Source organism: Chroicocephalus ridibundus, chromosome 2, assembly GCF_963924245.1.
Source record: "Chroicocephalus ridibundus chromosome 2, bChrRid1.1, whole genome shotgun sequence".
NCBI classification, from domain to species: domain Eukaryota; kingdom Metazoa; phylum Chordata; class Aves; order Charadriiformes; family Laridae; genus Chroicocephalus; species Chroicocephalus ridibundus.
Window position 1 is genome coordinate 113,160,107 of NC_086285.1, and position 23,293 is coordinate 113,183,399.

At 45.4% G+C, this 23,293-nt stretch overlaps 1 protein-coding gene across 1 annotated transcript in view; it reads left to right on the plus strand.

The window, feature by feature from the left end:
* Window positions 1–414: 414 nt before the first annotated feature.
* APCDD1 (APC down-regulated 1) overlaps window positions 415–23,293 on the plus strand; it is a 33,768-nt gene continuing 10,889 nt past the window's right edge. Inside the window, exons 1-3 of the mRNA XM_063326533.1 lie at window positions 415–786; window positions 10,492–10,675; window positions 12,019–12,550. Coding sequence (XP_063182603.1) covers window positions 729–786; window positions 10,492–10,675; window positions 12,019–12,550 — 774 coding nt within the window. The 5' untranslated portion in view covers window positions 415–728. The remainder of the gene's footprint in view (window positions 787–10,491; window positions 10,676–12,018; window positions 12,551–23,293) is intronic.

Here is a 23,293-nt window from a genome sequence, read left to right on the forward strand (position 1 = left end):
TTCTTTCTCTCCAACGTTCGGGCGCAGCGGCGAACACCCTCTTGGGCATCCCTTGGGAAGCGGGGTTCAGGCGCCGGGAGCCGCAGCTCCGCCCGCACCTCCCGTCCCTGCGTCCCGGGGCCGCTCTCCCCGCGGCCGGGGAAGCACCGACCGCTCCCGCCCGCTCTCCCACGCGTCCTCCAGCGCCCCCCCCGCCCTCCCCCCTCCGGCCACATCCCACCCGACCTCACAACCCTCGGGCTGCCCGCTCCCCCGGGTGCTCGCTGTTCCCCGTCCCCGCCGCTCGCTCCCCGCCTGTCCCGTGCTCCCCTGCCCCCGCCGTGGGAGCGGTGTCCGGCGGGGCCGCCCCCCTCCCCGCCCCGGGAGGAGTCCCCACCTCCCGACCCCTCCTCCTCCTCCTGCTGGAAGGGGAAATATGAAGCGGAGCCGCCGCCGCGCTCCGCGGAGACGGCGTGGGACGCGGTGGCGGAGCGGGCATCCTCGGGCACCCAGCGGCGGCTGAGCCGGAGCCCTGCCGGGGCAGCGGTGGTGCGCGGGGCGGGAGCCCTGAGGAGCGGCAGCGGAGGAAGCCGCCTTTCCCCCGCCCGTCCGCCGGCCCCGGAGGGTGCCCGGTGGTCCCCGGCCCCGCCAGCCGCCTGCCCCCCAGCGCCGGGCCGTGGGCTGCCCGCGGCGGCGCTGAGGCGCGGGCGGCGGCGGCCGGAGCGGAGGGGCGGCTGCCAGGCGGGGAGATGTCCGCCCCGTACGGCAGCCTGATGAGATACCTGTTCCCAGCCCTGCTGCTGCACGGTGAGTGCGGGGCCGGGTGGGTTGCCAGGGGGTCCCAGCCGGCTGGGTGGCTACCCATGGCGCGCCCCAGGAGGCGGCTGGGTTGCGAGGGGGTCCCGCAACCTCGCTGGTGGGGGGAGAGGGTCGCGGGGGGGTGCGATCGCCCGTCCTAGGTGCGGGAGTCGGGGGGGGGGGGTGGGTCTGGCAGGGGGGCGCTCCGTACGGATGCCGAAGCGAGCAGAGCCCTTGCTGGCTCTGCCTGAATCCCCTCGTTAGCTGCACCCCTTCGCAAAACGCGTGGGTGCGGCGTGAAGCGGCAGCCGGCCGGTGGAGGTGAAATCGGGCGGATTTTACCGAAGTTGGTGCCTGCGGTTTTATCGTTGCACGCCTGTAACTGCTTGGAGGGAGCAGCTGGTCCGGGCACCTCGCACAAAGATGCTTTACGCACCTCCGGGCAAAGGGCTGGCTCTACCGAACTGCGGGGAGCTTGGCCGAGATGTCCCGGGGGACCCGCGTTTCACCTGCAGGCGAAGAAGAGGTTTTTGATGTGGCGGTATTAGCTGGGAAGCCTTAGGCAGCAGCGCCGGGTCGTGTACCCAACGAAAAGTGTTTCGCTGCAGAGCACAGAGGCTCTGGGTGTCATTACGCACGGTCCTGCTTTGATGCTATCTCAGCTTAGCCCTGGACTGACACGTCTCTGAAACTGCACAGTAGACAAAATTTTAGTGAGAAAAGCTAGCGTATTTAAACTTACAAGTTCAGCTTGTAAATCTATATTTAGGCACTTAAACAGATAACCCATCTCTCCCGAACGCCCGTGTTCTTCAAGAACAACTTCTGAAAAGGGGAGTATTTAATGAGCTGCTTAGGTATGTCTAACATTTGGCAGCCAGATTTGAAAAATCTGGGTGCAATATTGTTCTGAAAGAGTGACTCAACCTACTCAGTTACAGCATCGTTTTGAAGAGTGTTCCTAATTCTGAAGTACTTAGTAGCATCCAGCCTTAGGACCCCAAGATTACTTGTAAAAAGAGGAATTTTTTTTAAACTGTTACAATGCAAGTGACCTACGTGGATTCAGTGTGAGATCTGTGAGCTGGGGTAAGGATTTCAAAGCTATTCCTGGAGTTGATTTTGTGGAGCAGGGATTGTCTGTCTCTGTGTTTGTACAAGTGCTAAGCACACAGATGGTATTCAATAAATAATAAAGAGCATGGGCTTCTGATTGTGTATTTTGTTTGGAGAAAGAAAGAGCAGGAGACCCTGTTCCCCAGGAGGGGGTTTTATACCCTTCTCACAGCTCAGCTATGAAATCCGGAGAGCGTAGAAACATGTTTAGTTGAGCCAGACCTGCCGGAACGCCAGAGGTGTTCTTTAAAAACTCTGTGATCTGAGATGTAAAAGTCAAAATGGGAGGTTTGAAGTTAGAGGGTAAAGAGAGGAGGTGTAATTACAGGGTTGGACTCCCCGGCTCATCTGCTTGGAATTACAGAGCAGAGCTGAACCCTGGCTGGAGCAGGAAACAAATCAAGGCCAGTGATCAGATCAAAACAGCAGCTGCCAAAAGAGGATGAAGGAGGAAAATCATCCATTTCTTCCGTCTGCAGTTACATTTCACCAAATAACATAAACCTAAGCTCTTGTAGAAACGTATAACTCAGTGCCTTGTACATAAACACCTCGGTCGTGTAGCAGCACACGGTTTGGATCTGAGCTTCAAGTGTCGGGAAACTACTGCCCTCTTACAAACTTGAAAATGACATCAGTGGCATATAATGCACTGAAATGTAGTCCGTCTAAATGTATTTACCCTGTTAGCTTTAACTTGGCCTCGAGCTTTTTCCCTCTGTGCCATGGAGTCGATAAGAACATCCTTCAGTCAGCAGCTAGCCCAGATTGGTAATATGTAAGAATAACCAGCAATCCCGGGGGATCGCAGTGTTAAGCCTCTTCACAGCACGTGATGTTTTCTTTTGCGTTTCTGTTGCACATGGTAGTTTAAGGGTTAAAAGCGAGCGAGTGTGGGTGGGTGGTTGAGGATTTTTAGGGCTTAAAGCTTTATAATACGAGTTAAAACGTCCTGCAAGGCTAAAGCTTCTGCTTTCATTACATTAAGAAATGCCTACTTTAACCGCACGGAATTAAAATTTGGAAAAACTTGGCTTCATTAATCAAAATAAAACCTGTACCATGTCAGGAAAAAAAAAATAAAGGTTTGCAGCTGGAAGTTGTCCATTGTCACTGTTTTCTTTGCCTAGACAAAAAGCCACAAAAGTTTCAGATGTCAAATGCTAAGATCATTCAGCTCCAGAAAACCTGATTAATAAGAGCTACGTTCAAGTGGATTCAAAACAAATTTGGCTAATTTCTTTTGTAAATGTAAACTCTTTTTTTTTACAAATATAAATGAAAGTCTAAAGTCTCTAAGAAGAGACTTTAGCATATTTCTGATTATGTTACTGTTAGAATAACGAATTAGAAACTTCAAGTAAAACAATTTGTTGATACCGTCATGGAAATAGTACTAATAAAGATGATGAAGACAGGACTGCTAGGCCTTTCAGAAGAAAACACATTTATGCTTTTAAAAGTTCTCTGGCAATATTTCTTAAATTAGTTACATAGAAGCGTTTTATTTCAAAACCTGTTCAGAAAAATAATAAGTAAATGCATCGGAAGATATAAATACCCATATCCATAAAGTGGACAAATAATTGCGCTCCATGCTAGAGGCACATGTGATCTCCTCCTTCAGTAAAATACTGCGTTTGGAAGTCTGGAAGACGATAAAGAGAGGAAGAGGGGAAGACCTGCTGCTTAGTGTAGGACTTGTAGAGTTTGCAGGGAGCGTTAGAAGATGGGCTCAATTTTATTCACAATTTTGTCAGTGTAAATTCGATTTCACTCATCTCTGTAGCTTGCCTGTGGGATAACAGCGGTAGGAGGTAGGTGCCATGTATAGGAAGGGCAATTTTTGTGCTCTGTGGGGTGTCCAGTGGAGGCGGGCTGCAGGCGATGAAGCCCAAAACCAGCCTCAACCACACTGAGGGCAAATACCTTCAGCTATTCAAGGCAAGGCTGGCATTTTATTACTGACATGACACTTTAAGCAGGGCTGATAACAGGTGGGATTATACGTAGTGAGCTTGCTTAGCGTTGTCTTTACTCAGACACAAGTCCCATCGGCGTTGGGGGCAGTTCCACCTGAATAGCTCCTGGTGGTGAGGTGTGGGTGGAGGACAGGGCAGAGGTCTGCACGGCAGATGTCTCTGACACAAGAGATGTCAGAGGGTGTTTCCTTCAAAGCGGGCAAGACAAAACTACCGTCAGTATTGAATTGCACTTACGGCCCAGTGCTGCACCCACTCATGCCAGCGGCAGAGTTCCTGCTGCCCTGAAGGGAGGTGGGCTTTGACCTTTCGGGGCTTCATCAAGAAGCCCACGTTCCGGACAGTGGCATTTCACCTCGCATGGGTAGCAGCAGTCATTCCAATTAAGAGCAGTAATCCCAATTAACTTCCGTTTAGCAGAGGTTATCAGCTGTGTAACTGCTTGGCACTTGGTTCTCTGACCTCTTCCAAGATGGGGCATCGAGTAAGGACAAAGCCGTAAGATAACTGAGGAGCTCAATGCTGCGCCGGTCAGCCTTGGAGGACTTTCTGTTTAGCTGTCCCATCTAAACGTATTTTAGATCTTGCTTCAGGATCTTCCACGCTCTGAAACATTTATTTTGCGGCTCTTTGAAAGTCACACCTGGAAACTCTGGATGCACAAGGAAGGCAACAGATACCTGTGAAAGGAAATCATTGTCCTCTCTGCTTCCATGGCCATAAAAGCCAGCTTTCCTTTCCCAACCCTTTTGTTTGTAGTAGCTAATTTGGGTCCCAATCCTGCGAGGACTCTTTGAAGTTTAAAGTGCAGGGAAAACACTGGTAAACACAGAGCGCGGCTTGGTAACAGGACATGATATTCTCCATGGCAATTACGTAAGTTTGCGCTGTAGCTAAAAGCCTGTCACGGGCGTTATCTAACACTATCCCACATGAAGAAAGAGCGTAATCCAAATGTCTCTTTATTTAATTGTGCGGGGCAGCGGCCCAGATAAGGAGAGCTATAAACTTAATCCAGCCAATTATTCTTTATCTGTTGTAAGGCCTTTTCGAGTTTCAGACAAGTTCTAACTTGAAAAGAGTTTGCTGCGGAAATAAAGCACGTATGTTAAAATGTTTCCATCAGAGATGAAGCCATCACATGTTTTGAACTTGTACTGGCACTCAAGGTTGTTTTAATTCGTAATAAAACGCTGCTCTTCTGGATTTACGTTGCTATGAATGAAAGAAAAGTGAAGTGGTTCCTACTGAGCAATCCCAATCTAAATCCAGGTTTGAATCCTACTTTCAGGTAACATTTATTCTCCCATTTAGGAAAGGGTGAACATGCTGAACACCTAGTAGCTTTGAGCCTGGTTTGAAGCACTGCACTTGGGCATGTTTGCAGCCGTAGTTTAGATGCTGGTAGAGGTGTTCATTAAACTGATTAAACAGTTTAAGATAATTTGCGTTATACTTTTGCAATCTGGCATAGCTCAGAACAGAATTTGGCCAGGGTGTTTAGGCACGAGTTAAATTATAAGAATTTGTGTTCAAGCACAGCTCTACTTATCATTATCTGTGTTGCAATTGTACATGATTTGCATGCTATTTTTCAGAAAACCAAAACATTTATTCTAGCAGCTCGCAGTTTTTTGCAGAAATGTTGGTGGAGAGCTTTGTCATAGCTGGTTTTGAAACACGTTTGGGTAAGGGGCTGCCAACAGATTGCCCTTTCAAGATTTGTATTTCACTCGCGGCTATGTGCAGAAATCTTTGAAGAACTTGAAAGTAACCTATCTCCCCCTAACAATTATTTTTATCTGGAATGGTTGTTCCCACATCAGATGCAGGTTTATAGGTGAACCTGAGAGCCTGAAGTCCTCTGTCTGGTGCGGTGCCTGCTTCTCTCCACGTCTCACTGGAGCGGCAGCGGTGCTGACCTCCACTTTCCCACTCCAATGGCTGTGGCATCTGCCCCTGTCAAGTGGGACCTGTGAGGGCCCAGGCAGGGATTCCCCAGCCAGCTGTAGCCCCTCTTATAGGATTTTCAATTAGTTTGATGCTAAAGCTGTGATCTGCTAGGGCTTGATTATGAAAGAGAAGTTGGATATCAGCTCATCAGAAAATGTGTTTGTTTTGCTTCGTTTTTCTAGCTGTTATTTCTGATGGATTCTGGAATTTTCCGTTTCCTTTTGGACTTGCTCCTTTGCATACACAGCCACCATGGGGTGGGTGGTACAATCTTAGGACCTCTGGTTGTGTTGTAGCTAAAGTGAAAGCCGACCAGAGGCTTCACAGAATTATTGCTGTTAGTCTCAGGCAAAGATGATTGTTTTTTATTTGAAGGCCGTCCCACTTTTGAGTGATAACATGGTGGGTTTTATTTATTAATTTATTTCTTTATTTGTAACGACTGGGTAAGATTCCTTCATAACACCCAAAAATTTAAGTCAGTCAGAGAGAGTCTGAGATGATACTCTCAGTTGAGTCTGAGATACTTACATGGCTTGTGATGGAGGTACTGAAACCTCCCATCTGTCTATGCTGTAAAGAATAGCAGACTTGGATCTCTTTGAATGAAAGTAGTGTCTCCAACTATGTTGCAACAGCATCTAGGCTCCAAAGTGGGCTTTTAAAGAGCTGTGAAATTATTTTCCCAGCTTTGTGAAAGCACATTTTAACCTTGAGCCTTCCAGGGATGTCCCATCTAACACGGCCAAATGGAGCCTCTAAAATTAGCGACGTCATCCCTTGCAGGACCTCAGTTCTGCAGAGCGCCTCGTTGTGCACTGCCAGGGGTGGAGCGGGGGGACACTGCGCTGACGCCGGGCACCTGCTGCGTGGAAAAACAGAGGAGACAGGCGGCGTTCAGTTTAGTACCCTGTGTGGGAAGCGTATCACCAGTCTTGGTGTTTGATCTTCAGATGGTACAAGGGGAAGTCATGGCTCCTTTGTATGCTACTTGTATGTACAGATGTATGTCAGTAAATATAAAAGCACTGAAGTGATTACTCAGTAAGGAAGGAGCCTGTGCTAAATTATTTCCTTGCCCCAGCAACACAAACATAGGTAAAGGTCCCATTGCTGCCTTTTAATATTATACCATAATCCATATTCTGATATTCACGCCCTATTTATGTGCTGTTGCCTAGCGTGTGTGTGTTCTCTACATCCCTTCCTCTGTCTCTGCGGCCTTCGTTATGTTCTCATGCCCGCCTTGGTTACCTAAGCTTCCTCCTGCCCTCATTTGTCGCAGTCAGATGGATAGAGTCCCAAAAAAATGCCCGCTCCGCAGGTACAGATCTCTAGAGCTATTGATGTAAATCGCTTTTCCATCCACCGCTGACAGTTTATTGTTTGCAAGTTGCAGACAGAACTACATACATGTGACAGGGAGAGCTGGGACCCCGTTGCTTTTGAGCTATATCAAAGAAAAGCCACTGTATAATACCACATGAAGTTGACGCCTCTTCAAAACCCCCTTCTTTTCATCATTTCCTCCGGGGAATAATTGGGAACGTATAATGTGGTTGCTGCATTTTCCCCTTTGATATGTGCACATACAAGATGGTATCCTCCCACAGAAGGATTTTTGCTTGGAGAAATTAAATGCCCAAGTATGTTTAAATGAATAAATCATTCATTTTTAAGTGCATCTGTATTCATGAATCATAGCAAAGACATGAGCTAGGCAAAAATATAACTTCTTAAAAGCAAATATTATAGTAAAAATACCTTGGAAATAGTCACTTGGACCATTTCAAAACCTCCTCTTCATAGCAGGTTTCAAACATGTAAGAACTTCAAGTGGAAATATAAATTTTCAAAGCCTTTTTCAGTGTGGGACAATTTGTCTGCAGGAGACATCCTGACAGATACGTTTCTGTTGAAAGTTGGTACTGATGGCTGCAGCCTCTACCAGGTACCTTGCAGGCAGTGTCACTTCTGACGCAAAAGATGCTCTGAGCCCACGGACAGGAGCGCTCTCTCCATTTCAGAATGAGGTGCTGAAGTAATGTGGGCTATTTGAGCATGTGGAGACTTAAAGACGGAGAAGGGTGTTAGAAGGCAAATTCTCGGTCACTAGCTGTGATTCGTAACGCCAAAAATAAATATACTGTTAAGCTTACCTGTACCTGGCTGAACTTGTTCTCCTGGCAGTGTGAAAGCCTGTGATATCTGCCCCATACCCACCAGGTTTCAGATAAAATAAATAAGCCCAAGTTTTCGAGAGTGTCAAGTGCTGCTCCAGGTGAGGTGGGCTGCAGACGCGGCACAGCACACAGCTGCCGTGCAGAGGTGCTGGCTTCAGCCCAGGAGGCTCTACCACCGTGCACGTCAAGCACTATTTAGTAAACCCAGTACCTAAAGGCGGCCTACAGGAAAGATGGGGGAGGACTCTTTATCAGGGAGTGGAGTGGTAGGATGAGGGGTAACGGTTTTAAACTGAAAAAGGGGAGATTTAGATTGGATATTAGGAAGAAATTCTTTACTGCGAGGGTGGCGAGGCACTGGAACAGGTTGCCCAGGGAAGGTGTGCATGCCCCATCCCTGGAAGTGTTCAAGGCCAGGCGGGATGGGGCTTTGAGCAGCCTGGTCTAGTGGGAGGTGTCCCTGCCCATGGCAGGGGGGTTGGAACTAGGTGATCTTTAAGGTCACTTCTAACCTGAACCATTCTATGATTCTAAATCCTGTCTCTCCAAAAATGTAGTCAGCTCAAGCAGAGAGTCACCCTGCCATGGCTGTACCATTTCTGAAGCAGCTGTACTGTTTCTGGCTGCAGTATGGGAGTTGTTTGGGGCTAACATGAATGACTTTGCTCACCAGTGTAGAAAAACCTGAGAAGCCTTGACTTCCAGAAAGGGAGACGTAGTGACCCTCTGAAAATCAGGCTCCTTTAAGGGCGTCTCAGACGGCGTGCTCAAATATCAAAGCATCCCTAGCGTTTATTACCCTTTAGAAAGTAAGGCCGTAAATTCTCATTCAGATGGAAGAATTATTTGTAACCTGCAACAAAGCTACCAGATTTACCAGTAAAGACTTTGTGTGGTTGTATTCATTAATCTCATTAAATCGTGAGATCATTCAGTGGTCAGCACTGTTTACATTCAAGTATTTATTGTATTCTTTCTGGTCATTCTTTACCCTGACTACTGGATAAGTCCTTGCCTTTGTTTAGCTTTGGAATTGCTATTTTTAAATGGTTGGCCTGTATTTATATTTTTAGCAATGCCATTTTGCCAGGTGTTACCCAAGTTTCTTCCAGAAGATCTACAACCTAGCCAACATAACGAATCACTGACACTGTTTTCTTTTTTTGCAATGGGAAATGGCAAAGGTTTGAAACAGCGTCTACCTAAAAATGAATAATGCTGATTTTTCTTGGAATTTCTATAGCGATGCTGCGTGCTGCCCAAGAAGCTGCCTGAAGGTTGGATGGGGCCTGGGGCATAAAGCGTAGGATCCTGCGTTAGGCAGCTCGACGCGATGTAGGGTTGCACCACGTGCTGGTGATCCCCAACAGCCCAGTTCCCGAGCCAGGTCAGCCAAGAGGGCACCAGAAAAGATGGGGGTGAATCATAGAATGGTTCGGGTTGGAAGGGACCTTAAAGATCATCTAGTTCCAACCCCCCTGCCACGGGCAGGGACACCTCCCACTAGACACGTCCTAGACCCTGTCCCTGGGAGCACGCGTTAGCGAGACGTCCCTCTCCCGAGATGCCGCCCCGACTTCCCAGGCACACAACCAGCCCCTCCACCCCACCCCGTATTCGTTTTCTAGCCTGTTGGTTCTTAAATTCCTTCTGGCAAAGTAATACAGTTTCCAACCCATTATGTAAGGTTCATGTTTGTCACCTCTTAACCTCTAGATGTGTGTTTTTCTTTTGATCCGTGTTTTCCAGCATATCTAAGAGCAGGCTGTGCCTAAAAGTAAAGACGCATTCCTTCTGAAGCTACGTATTCATTTTGTTCAATTAATATTGTGTAGAGAGAGCTGGTAGGTTTTGTATGTATACATTACCAGAAACCAAAATTACTGTGTGCTGGAGATAAAATTAGATTTTGAAATTCCTTTTCCCCTTTAAAATAAAAATAGCAGAATCTGCCTTTAATTGACCACCTCAGTCATCACAGAGGCTTCCTGTGTGCAGAGGCTTTGCTTTTAATATCTGTTTTCCCTTGGCTTTAAAGAGTAGTCTTTATTTGCAAGTTTATTATAGAAGCGTTCAAATTAGAGGTGGGTTGAAACCGCAGAGTTTATGTCCGGATCTGGATGCAACTTTCTAAAAGGTTTTTGATTGTCCTGACCAGAGATTACAGAGGTGTCTATAAAATTCAGGTTCAGAGCCACATCTCCTGGGTGTGGAAATGCAGCACTTTGATTCAAGCCCTTCTCTCCAGTGTATTTTGTAAAGCAAATTTATTTAGCGGATTATTAGTGGGCTGACAGAGAGGAAGAGCTTCCCATATTTATTTTTTTTTTTCAGATGAGAAAAGAAACGTAAACAGTGCTTTTCTAGACACATAACATTGCAAACAAGCGTCATTCAACACAAGACGTTCACAACCTCCTAGATCGTGTTGAAGTCCTTCTCAGCAGGGTCTCATGATAATTTACACTTTTCTGTCACAGGGCTGGGAGAAGGTTCTGCTCTTCTTCACCCGGACAGCAGGTCCCACCCTCGGTCCCTAGAGAAGAGTGCATGGAGGGCTTTCAAGGAGTCACAGTGTCATCATATGCTGAAACACCTTCACAATGGAGCCCGGATCACTGTCCAGATGCCTCCCAATATTGAGGGACACTGGGTCTCTACTGGGTAAGGAAAGATAAAACAAGGTGCTTGAGTGATAGATGTGGAAGAGAAGAGGGGAAGGAAGCGGAGAAGGAAGGATGAATATTTCCACTTTTAAGCAGCAGGGGAAATATTCTCTTTAATATAGTGATGCTCTAAATTCCAGATGCTTTCTATATGTTTATGCATAAAAGGAGTGGAGTTATGTACAGCTATGAAGCTGTCTTGATGAATCAATTTATAGTCTGGATTTTAAGCAGCATGCTGTGAAATATCTGTAAATCTCTCTTTGAGTAGGAAGGAGCCCAAGTTGCCAAAGTGGATGCTTATTCAAACATAGCATTGTACTGTCTTTGACTACATGCATTAGATCCATTGAATGGGTCCTTGTTTTCAGAGCACGTGTCTAGCACAGGTTTTATTAGCAAAAGAAATTAAGAAGCTGTGTTTCACCCGTTCTGTTGCTCTCCATACATGATGACTTGTAATTGAGAGAGCTATTTTGCTTTCTGTGTCTCAGCAGGCAATATTCACATGCTTATTTGAAGTGACTTGTAGTGGAAAGACTGGGGAGTTTTAACAGAAAGGAGTGTATTTACGTTAAGCAGTGCGGATGTGACAAGGGGGACAAGTTTGAAGGCACAGAAGGACTTCCTAGCGGAAGTGGAATTTAACTGCCATTTATACCTTCAGAAAAAAAAAAAGAAAAAAAAAAGAGAAAAAACACAAAACCTGAATATTGCATGGTCCAAATTTAAGACAAATAGAAGTTTTGCATTAATGGTCATAAATTTGCAGTAAGTGCCAGCCCTGTTGTAAGTTTGAGTGGAAAAGCTGAGGACGCGATCCTGCACATCCTCTGCAGACCAGAGCTGGAGGAGCTCCACTGAGAAGCTTCTACAGCAGCACAGAAGCCAGTTCTTTGTACTGTTCCGTAGACATTTGGCATTTCTGTAGACACTTTCTGACGTTACGAGTTCTTTTGCTAAATCTACCATGCAAAAGAGAAGAATAGATGTTTAATAAGCTGCTCCTGTTTTTCAGAGAATTGAGTCACGTGGTGGTCCCTAGACAAAAAGAAAAAGCAAAGCATCACTCAAAGTATTTAAACCTACAAAGATAAAGCCCTTAGTTAGATACAATCACCATGAATCAGTTTATTAATAAGAGCATAACAGCAGAGGAAATTGGTTAACTGGCAGGCCACAGATGCCTGGTTCCTGTTTGCTCCCATTCATGCCACAGGGACATTAGCACCCAAGTGTCTCTGTGCACCCATGCAGTGCTGCTCAGTCTTGTTACCTACACTGTACATGATGTGCCACCATGCTAAAATTTTGTTTCCATCACTGTCTGTCTTCCCACAGCTGCGAAGTTAGAGCAGGCCCAGAGTTCATCACAAGATCTTACAGGTTCTACCACAATAATACATTTAAGGCCTATCAGTTTTACTACGGTGGCAATCGCTGCACAAACCCTATCTACACATTAGTTATACGTGGCAAGATACGTCTCCGCCAAGCATCCTGGATCATCCGAGGAGGTACGGAAGCTGATTATCAGCTACGCAACATACAGATCATATGCCACAACGAAGCAGTAGCCAAGAAGTTAAGTGAGCTGGTGAACCACACGTGTCCTGGATTTATACCAGAAGATAGCCCCTGGGAGCAGGATGTGAGCTACGATTTGCTGAGAGAAGAGAATGGCTGTGAATGCACCAAAGCTCTGAATTTTGCCATGCACGAACTCCAGCTGATCCGCGTGGAGAAGCAGTACCTGCACCACAACTTAGACCACCTCGTGGAGGAGCTATTTCTCGGGGACATTCATACCGATGCTGCTCAGAGGAGGTACTATCGGCCCTCTAGTTACCAACCTCCTCTTCAAAATGCCAAGGTACGTGCGTGTATATATGCCTTTTTTTTGAGATACTAGCGACAAAGCCCACATTATTTAGCCGTTGAGTCAGTGCGCTAGTGTAACCTAAAATGTAGGTGTGGTTCTAAAATAGGTGGATTGGACCCTTACAGATGAGGCAGACAATTAAAAAAAAAAAGGTCAGAGAACATATTTCTTGAGAATAGTAACTCTTCTGTGGTTCATGTGACTGCATCAAATGTGCAAAAAGCAGTCTGATGAACTAAGGTCAATAAAGGCCACTCTGAAGATGGGATCAAAGACTTGTACATGGAGGTGGGAGCGGTTGGCTGGGACCACAACTGTAGGCTAGCAGCTGAGAAGAGAGGAAGTTTGATGCAGGACTAAGAAAGAAGAAGGGAAACAGGCATCAATGTAGCCGCGGCAGTGCCAGGGAGAGAGCAAATCGACTCGTATCAGCATATGGAGGCTGGGTGATCCATAACCTGAAGAGAAAAAGAGGAAATTGGAACGTAGACACATGAAAGGGGCAGCATGAAGGGAAAAAAAACTGATGGGCTGTGCGGGTCATGGATCCAGATGCAGGCACACACATTAATGAAATGAAAAACAGGTGAATTTTGAATGGGGCTCTAATTCCATTTGATAATTCAGTTTTCAAAGGGGCCTCAAAGTGCCCTCAGCTTCATTGGGAACTGATCAACCCCATAGTAAGTTAAATAAAAATCAAACAGGAAGAGTAGACGCTGATGGCCTGTAGCAGGAGGGCTGTCTATAGATCTTTGCTGGTGACATTTCAAAGGCAGGCGGCGATTGGAACCACATTGCCGGCTGCTGCTGCCGTCGGTGAGCTCCAGCTGGGCGCTGCCGCAGCATCACCTCCAGCTAATGGGTTATCACCATTTTTAATCATCTCGCCGCAACCGATTCAAAAATCAGCTACAGCTTACCAGCAATAGCAAGGAGTACAACAGGGGAAGGGGGAGTTTTGATGAGAAAGCCTTGGCTTCCCCTTGCACTCAAAACCGTTCGCCCTGGGTTGCGTCTCTGCCTGTGAGCATCAAATTTCAGTGGTTCGGGACCTTGTGTGATCTGCCTTTTTTTTTTTTTTTAATAGCCTGGCCTAGTGATAATTTTAATCCAGAGTCCACTGTGTCTCTGTATGAATGCCACTGTCATTTCTCTCTGTCATTCTTATGCCCTCTTCAAGTGACCAGGGACAAATTTGCTTTTTCTTTTTAAACATTTGTCTTCCCGAAGTGGAGAGTTTCAGCAGCAGCAGATGAACCACAGCACATTGCTCATCAAAACATTGGATTCAGCAATTTTATTTTTCTTTAATTAATTCAAACAAGCACATCGACTTTCTCTTCGCTTATTTGGGAGTGAGGGTTTCTTTCCTAAATCTCTTCCTTGCAGCTATCTGAAGGTACGAATTATCTGACACCAGCTATATGTTGTACCTCTTCTAGAATATATGGTAGATCTTTTTTTGACCACCTGAAACAGAGACAAAATCTTGATTTAATTTACCCTAGCTGATTGTTTTTTCAGGTCTCTCTGGTCAAATCTAGTTGTCTTATTATGGGCTGATGGATAACATAGTAAATGCTTACACTTCCACCTTTTAGTAATTTCGTTACAGTCAGAATGGTCAGGTGTACTGTCAGCCAGCTTTATAAAAATAAGCTTTTTGTCCAGGTCTGCTGTAATTTTAGGACACGCTGGTAACGATTTTCCTGCCTGTCTCTTCTGCTGCTGTAGCATCACTTTTTCCCTCAAAAATATAATGCCTCTAAGATACAGTGCTCAAATTGAAGGGATCAAATCTTGCATAAGAGGTCTCTTTCTCGAGCCAGGTTAGCCAAGTAAACTGTGAGAGCACTGAGACTCATTTATGTTCACAACGCCCATTATGTCAGGCATATGACCTGATCCATTCTGACCTGAGTGCGTGACAGCTCTATGTGGAAGCCTCAGCCCGCCTGGGTCACCCTGCACGCCGTTATCCCGCAGTCCCACGTGTCGCAGGTCCTGCCCGGGGGTACCCGTGCGCTCCAATTGCGGAGCGACTCCCAGGGGAGGCTTCCATATCATATGTTTACGAGGACTGGTGGAGAGGAAAAGCAAACAAGCCAACTCGTTATCCCTTGGTATTCATGAAGTACAGTGCTTCCAAATAAGATTTTTGGTAGCCAGGTCTTGGCAGAGGCTGAATCTCGAGGCTGAATTTATGACACTGGAAGCCCATTCATAAGAGTACTGCTGGCTACAGAAAGTGTTGTTACTATAGAAAGCACAGGTTAACTCTGAATACACCAAAATATGTACAGATTCCGGCTCTCTGTGATGAAACTGCTGTAGTTTAATAAATGGGGGGCCCAGGTCCTGACTTGCAGGCCACTGCTGAACTCCCAAGTTTGGACAATTATGACTTCTGGAGAGTTACAGTACCTCCTCCAGTCACTGCCTACAGTGGCTCCCACAGTGTTTATTTACAGCGTGTGGGTTGCTGGGACACCAGCCTCAGCTGGAACCTTCGACGGCACAAGATGCGTAGGTTTAACACAAGGTTAGCGTGCAACAGAATCACAGAATCACAGAAACTTCAGAGCTGGAAGGGACCTCTAGAGATCATCTAGTCCAACTCCCCTGCTAGAGCAGGATTGCCTAGAGCACATCCCTCAGGGCTGCATCCAGGCGGGTCTTGAAAATCTCCAGAGAAGGGGACTCCACAACCTCCCTGGGCAGCCTGTTCCAGTGCTCTGTCACCCTCACTGTAAAGAAGTTTTTCCATGTATTTGAACAGAACTTCCTATGTTCTAACTTGTGCCCGTTGCCCCTCGTCCTGTCACTGGGAACAGTGCAGCTTCTCTTTGTGTTTGTTGGTAGGTTCCTCTTGCTCAGATTTGGTGTGAAATTTCTTTTTCCTCAAGGGAAGCTGGGCCTGCTGATATTGGGCTTTCAGCATGATACAAATAACAGTACCCCTAAAAAATGAACCTTTGCGTCAGCTGCCATGAAAGACTTCTGCGTGTTGGTTTGTACCTAACCATGAAGCTCTCTACACCAACAGGTTCACAACCCGGCCGTCTGAGCTAGTGTTTGCCAAATGTAGGAAGAATAGTAAGAGAGATACTTTCTTTTTTTACAAAAAAAAAAAAAAAATCCAGGCAAACATACCGCTGAAAGGTTATAACCCTTCTTCTTTGAACTCTTTTCCTTTTCTAATTGTTGCTCCACTGGGAGCCAGCTGAAAATGAGTTTAAATGCTAAATTGAGTTTAAAACTACAAGTCACAGACTCCTCTGGAAACTGGACACCATGAATAAATAGAAACATTAAATCAACTTGTTTTTTTAAGGTTTCTACAGTCATACCAAGAGGTTGGGGAGTCCAGGAAATTGCTTCTGAAGTGAATCAGGTGTATTGTGTGGAATCTTTCATTTAAGGCTTTTTTCATTTCCTTTTTATTTATTTTTATTTTAAACTTATAAAGGCCTGCCTAAAATAAGTTAAGAGGATTCACATTTGGAGTTAAATTTATAGTTAAGCCTCTATATAGAAGAAAGTTCCACCCAGCTCAAGAGTTTACACAGCCTGTAAGTTGGATGTGGTAGCCACATTCATTACTTATGTGGTTGAAATGAATGGTAATTAAAAGCAAATGATTGCTGGATATGTTAGGAATGCCAAAGCCACATGATCAGGACTTTAAACAAATAGAATTGGACCTTCTCCAGATTCCTGCAGCGATTTCACCACAGGATGGTAAATCAAAAGGGCTGTCCAAAAACCAGACAGCTTTATGCTGAGCTACAAATCTGAATAAATTCACAGATTAACATATCTCAAGTGTTCATATAAAATCAGGGAGCTTTTAAAAATATATATATATGTCATCTCTTAAGGCTTTACGAATTCTCTTAGATAAGAGCATACCTTAAACAAATTCCTCCTGTAAAATACATGGAAGTTCTTTGAGTGCAGCTGATGAATAGGTCACTGTTTAGATTTATCTTAGCAGTCCTCTAGCCTCGCTCAAGATATCAGTTAAGACTTGCTGGTGAATGGGGCTGAACATCTTTGATGTCTCTTGATGTTGCGAGTTTATCGAGGGATTCAAGCTATTGCACATGCAGCTTCTTTTGCCAGCATGAGAGAGCACACGGTTGGAAAGGCCGGGATGGGGGAACTACTTGGCCATCATCACACAAATATTCCTGGTTAGGACTACGCCAAGGAGCCTGGCTGATTGGTCATAAAATCACACCTTATGTACGAATGCATACAGTGACTTATAGTGTGACAGAAGGCTTGAATGCGGTATTCATTCACTATGTGGATGGGCAGAAGATGTCTTTGAAGATATCTACTCTAAAGCTACAGGAACTATCTACAACAGCAATACCCAGAGGCTTATTTCTCGTGCAATTGCCTCAGCAATAGTGCTTTGTAAACAAAAAACTCCTTGTGCTATTCGTCTGACAGAGTAATGGGAAAGATCAGAGCAGGGCTGTGATGACCAGTTGTCCTAGTTAGATCCTTACTTAGGAATAGGGCTGGAGTGGTCTGGAACATCACAAGAAGCCTAAAATGTGCTAGGGTAACCTTCCTTCTGCCTTTGACATTCTCAAACATTGGCTGGTCACACACTTTCAGTAAGGCATTTTCCCCTGAAAATGCAATTCCAATGGATCGATTCTCTATTGCAGGGTTATTTGCCGCGGGGAGCTGACTTCCAGCAGCACCTGGCGTTTGCAGCTAATACAGATTCAACATATGGGGAGTGGTGCTTGGGCTTTGCTTTACCCAGGCATTGAAAGAACAAAGCGCACAATTTTTTTTGTGCTTTTGAAAATTTGGGTCTTCATCTCTTTAAAACTCAGTGACTTCATCTGTTGGGGAATGTTGTGTACTTGAGGAGCTCCCAGGGAAATGCGAGCTTAAGTTAATAAATAGATGTTAAACATGTGAAGAGCCCCAGAGAAATATGCAAAACATTATCTCAACCAAAACGTGTAATTATGGAGGACAAAACTCCTTTGTTTGCCAGAATAGTGCCACTAGACTCCGAGATTAAGCCAACACTAGAAGGGTTTCTTTTGTTCATTATTACTTGCAAAAGACTCTTGGTTAGGGAAATTGTGAGGGGAGCGAAGAAAGAATAGCCAGAAGAATGTTCAAATAGGTTAACTCGATGCCCCGCAGAGACAAGAGAAGGAAACAGCTTCTAGCTGAGGCTGGTCCTTGCCAGGCTCGGCAGCGCTCTTGGCTGTGGCCTTGCAGAAGAGTCCTCCTTCGAAGGTGTCATTCTGTGCTCGCCGCCTGCACCGGCGTTAGGGCTAGGCAAGGGCTGGAGCAGGAGATTGCTTTTCACTCTCTCTCTGAACCTTCAGAAGCTAAGTGTGGCTTTTAAAACCCTATTCATCTTCGTTGACTTGACTCTTCACTATCTGTTCTGCAACGGCAGTAAAAGCCTGTCCCAAGAGAAATACAGTTCTATGGATTAAAATTAACTATTTAGCCTAGCAAAATAAAACAGGGACCTTCAGATCAACTCAACACACGTATCTAAACTACTGACACCTTCCTTGCTGTTGGCATCTAACCACAATTGCTTCATCTTTTGTACGAGGGAAGGGAGGACTCACTGGTAATATTGCTACAGGGTTCAGAGGGCTATATAGGTTGATTTTTAAAGGCATAATAAACACGTAAGGCAGCTTTATTTTGGAACACTCTGTTTCTGAAGATGGACATTCAAGCTCTCCCTTCGGGTTTTCCAGGAATTTTTTCTGTTGATACTTCCCAAAATATTCACGTCACTATAAATTAGTATCGTTTTAATGGGATAGAGGACATGCAAGCACATTCATCTGAGGAAAAGGCCGGGTTTCTCTTTGTTCTTGTCATTTGCCCAGGCTCAAGTAGTTTATATCAGAAAAGAACAACAAGAAGACTTTTGCATTTCATGTCGGTTGTGTTTATTTCAGTTTTATGCAGGATTGTGCAACAGAATTGACATCGTAGATCAGACAGTTGTGTAATGGTAGTGCCCTCAGATTCCTTCACTATCTCTCCCTTCATGTGAGCCATTAATAAAAACTGTTCATCAATACGTTAAAAAATATGGTACACATTTGCAGATAACTCTGAACGTATCTCCACCCTCCTTCCTGCTTGCAGCTCCTCTGTTCCCCACCAAAAGAAATCCCAAACTGACAACCCTGCAAAGGAGTTACCACTCTCCCCAGCATTTCACTTGCTTCAAGATTTTTAATTAAAGTTTTAAATCTTTGTTATTCTTCATTCCCTTTGGCAGGCTGGATTATAACTGTGTCAGCCATGCTTGTCAACTCCCCAGAGCCAGCCTAATGCACATCAGCCAACTCAGCTTCATATGAGGTCATGGAAAGCCTGCAAATTATCACTTTTGTGGTGGAGAGAGATTGTAGCCGTTTGTTAAAGCGTTGCCTTGGTCTGCAGTTATCTAGAGCGGTGGAGGAGCGGAGCTTGACACGGTTCTGAGCAGTTCATAAAAGTGTCCTTTCTGTGGACTCAGCTCCTTGGCAATGTGAGGCAAAGCCATCCAACTTTTTTTGTAGAGTTGGAAGCATTTCCTTGAATCGGTGTTCTCCCAGAGGTTTCTATGTCTACTCATCCTAGGAGCACTCAGTTACTAACACTAAAACCCGGCACCTAGTTTTCTCGAGTGGTGAGATTTAAAGCGTCCTGCCCAGACATGCCTTGTTCCCTCCCCGTCTAGCCCTGCCCATGACACATGGTATTTGGGTGGCTGGGAGAGATCATTGCTGTGCGCAGCTTTTCGTTCCCCTCTTCTTCAGTGCTTTCCCTCATGGCAATACATGGCAGGGGTTTCCTACCCCAGCTTTTGTGACTGTTGGACCCTACAAGATGCAGGGCCACCGGTTAGGTCTGTACTGCACATGCAGTTCAAGCCTGAGCCTGTGCTTCAGGAAACCCAGTGCCTGGTCCCTCCCCACGCATCTCCCTGCAATGAGGATATGCTGGGTGCAACACGCTTGACCCAGCCACTGCTACGTGGCCCATCCGGTGGCATTGCATAGACAATGTCAGACAAGCTGGCCACAGGAGCCACCCTAAAAGGGAAGCCCCCGATGCAAGAGCAACACAACCTTGTGAATGACCAGAGCCTGGGCTGCCTTATGTGGGCTCCCCAGCTTGGTCAGGAGCATCTTCCCCACCAAGGGGACGGTGCAGAAGGGAGCTGGGGTGGGCGCTGGGGCTTTTGCTAGCCCTTGCTTCTCCCAATTCTATATAGATACAACCTGTCCTCCTTTTTCAACCACGAACAAGACCTGCTTCTTGCCACACACTGGTTAACTAGTGCAAATCAGGGCTGGCCAAAGGTGGTTTTAATATCAGCTGAGAACCTGGCTCTTCCGAACAAGCTTCTCATGCTACAGCCACCAGCACAGACGTGGGGGCCTCAGACAGCAGAAGCAGAGCATTGTAGAAATAATTTTAATGTCAGTGCATGACCTGATAAGGCAGGATTTTCCTACAGAAATTTGAAATAAGTGACTTCACGGGCATGGGGGCATTGTAACTGAGCGGGGTAATGGTGGCAGCAGCCCTTGAGGAGAGACCAGGCCCAGCTGGCAGTGGTGTGGGGGACAGGGAGGGAGGGGTGTACTTAAGAGTAGCCACATGGAATATATAGGTTTGAATAAAAAGTGAAAATTAAAAGGCCTGAGCCTTAAAGGAGGTGTTACGGAAAGAAGCCACTGCTCTGCCAAGGGTTTGGGGTTGGGTTTTGGTTTGACACTGGCATTCCTGGGAGGGAAGAGGAGAGCGAGGAGGAGTCCAAAGGTGGCACATCCGACTGCAAAGAGCGTGTGCTTCTCTGTCTTGCTGAGGCAGATCTGATACTTGAATGTCTTAACCAAGTTATGGTATGGGAAGGATGTGTCCACTGTGCAGTGGCTCCAGATAAAAAGAGAAGGAGAGATGATTTCCCAAATCATTTTGGGAAACTGCTGTGTCATTTCATGCAAGTTTAAAGACCTTGCAGGTGTAAAACAAACTGCTACTGAGAAAACTAATTGGATTCACCACTTCTCTGAATTGCCCACTGCTTTTCCTTAGCCCACGTCAGCTCTGAAGAGCAGCAGACCCACATCTGCCCCAACATCTGGCCTCCTATAGCAGGAGTTGCCATATTTTTGTATGGTTTAGGAGCTTACTACACATTGCTACCTTCGATGCTTTTGTCTTCTTAATGTGTCTCGTCTGGTAAAATACCAACTATTTGCAACTATAAAATATGACAGAGAGAGCTTGTCAGAAAATGGTCAAAATTCCCTATTAAAAATACTGGAAAAGCCTGTAAAAATGCTTTTCTCATTTTTAGAAAAGAAACATTTGCTATTCTGTGAAAAATTGAATACCAGAAAACAAAATTTTGCTTTGTATGTCTTTCCCTCCAGCCTTTGTGTATTCATAGACATATTTTTCCATGCCCTTTTTTAAAATAAGAATTTAATGAAAAACATCAAACACATTTTTCATTCTGCTAAGAATGCACTGCATCTCTCAGTCTCTAAGTAGTCTGAACAATGACTCTTCCCTTAAAAAACAGTAAGTTACAGTTAAGATAATGTTAATTTTCCATTCTGTAAATAGATGGATATCAGAATAGTCATCTATTCTAATTCTACAGGAGAAAGGTTGAGTTACAATTTGAGCTGTTTCAGACAAAGTGTGTTTTAAAATTTTCAGGTTGAACTACAGACACGCTTTCAAGATCTAAAGAAGGAATAGATAGGCAAGAAATCAAATATGTTTGAATAAGGTGCTTAGTTGAAAAGAACTATTTTCAGCCTCCTCTTTATTATTAGTGCTTGTTCGTTTTATCCCTAAATACAACTTACAGTACATCCCGCAAGTCCTCTCCTTGATATTAAGAATCGATTTCAGCTGCTGCTTGAACCATAAGGAAAGGGTAGATTTTTCTGTACATTTTGAAAAGTTTGGTCCATAGGTGTCTTATTCTGTAACAACAGCTTCGAATACAAAGGTGTTCAAAGAAAACTAGAACACCTTCCAAAAAGATCTTTCTACGCGTTATTCAAAGCTCATTTCACCATTGCTCGGAGAGCATCCCAGTTGCGTGACAGTTTTTTGGCCTGGGCCATAAAAAACACTATGAATTGATTAGAGGCAAATTAGTCCTAGGCAGCCATAGAATCCCATAGAATTTAAGAGAAAATTAAACTATGCTGAGAAGGTTTATGTTTCTGACTATCCACAGCAATTGGGAAAAAGATCAAGGAACCTCATCCTTGTTTGCTTTTTTTATTAGAAACCTCCCTGGTTGGCTTCCAGAGCTCTCTGGCCCTGTTACCACTTCAGCTGAGGCAGCAGGAGGGAGGGACAAGGAAAAATGTTGGTGGAAATTTTCAGATCACAGATTCTTTTCTCCCCGAGTACAAGAACTGAGTTTCCAGCCAGAGACTCGGGCTTATTTCAGGCCACATGGCCTCATGGATTAATTCAGAAACTGGCTTTAAAGAAACACGCGGGAGGTGGGGCACCATGGATTTGGCATTGCAGAGCTGCAAGGAGGCACCCTTCCCCGCATCTTCACGGGCAGGGATCTTCCACTCATCGGGCAGCAGCCTTTTCTGAGGTCTTTCAGCAAGACCCTCCCTATTAAAACTAGTACATTGTACACCTAAGATAATCAAAACATAGAACAGATGTTCATCCTGTCCACTGCTCATTTTATAGCTTTTTAGTTTATGTCATGCTGAAATGAGCTTTTTATTAGGGAGTACTTAATCGTGCTTGGACTCAAACGTCCTCTACCTCTGTTCCATATTTTCTTTGAACGTCTGTTTTTAGAAAATAATCTCTCCCTGACACACAGGGAAAGGGAGAGATTTGCAAAGCCTCAGCTAGTGTAATTAAGAGCCAAGAGCAGCTGACCTCAAAAAGCAACGGTGAAAAACACAGTCAATTGTTGAGCATAAATTACTCCATAATTAAGTACAATTGCCGCATAACAAAAGTAGATCTTTCTCTCGTCCATTACTTGGACAAAAATCATACTGAGGGAGTTTACATGTGGCATATTCTTCCGCTAAGGAGTTGATAACTCTGTGAAGACGGTATCACAGCAAAAAAAGGTTTAAGTAGGTGTAGATTCAAGCGCTGGTCCCAGGGAAGCGATGCGTTCAGGGTACGTCCATGTGAGGTACCTGAGCCAGCCTGTGAAAGGGATACTTCTGCTTCCCTCCTCACCGCCCCAGCCTCTCCTTGTCCCACTCCCTCTTTGTTGCAAAAAGTGCCCGTTCACCTCAGCCCCTTCATCTGGGCACATCGTCAGTAATTAGAAGACAGGCAGGTTGGACATTTCTTAGAGGCGTAACTGGCCAGACCTTCAGAGCTGGTGCAAAACTTTTGGAATTAGAAGGGATGCACAGAGTTACAGCAGTTCAAGATATGGACCACAGAGGTCAAAGAGCCAGGTGAGCTACAGACAAGTGTTTATTCTGCTAAAATTCACTTCGATTTCTGTGAGTTAGCCTGGATCTTCCGTGAGTTTGCCCAAGGAGTCACCTCCACTCACACAGTGTAATGAGAGCCAGTGTAGTCTCATTGCATGAGTTTTATAAGTTTTGGGAAGTAATTCGTTCTTGTCCCTCAAGACATGAACCCACCCCTCATAAGGAGAAAGGGGCTGCCTGTAGTCATGATTTTTTTCCATCCTGG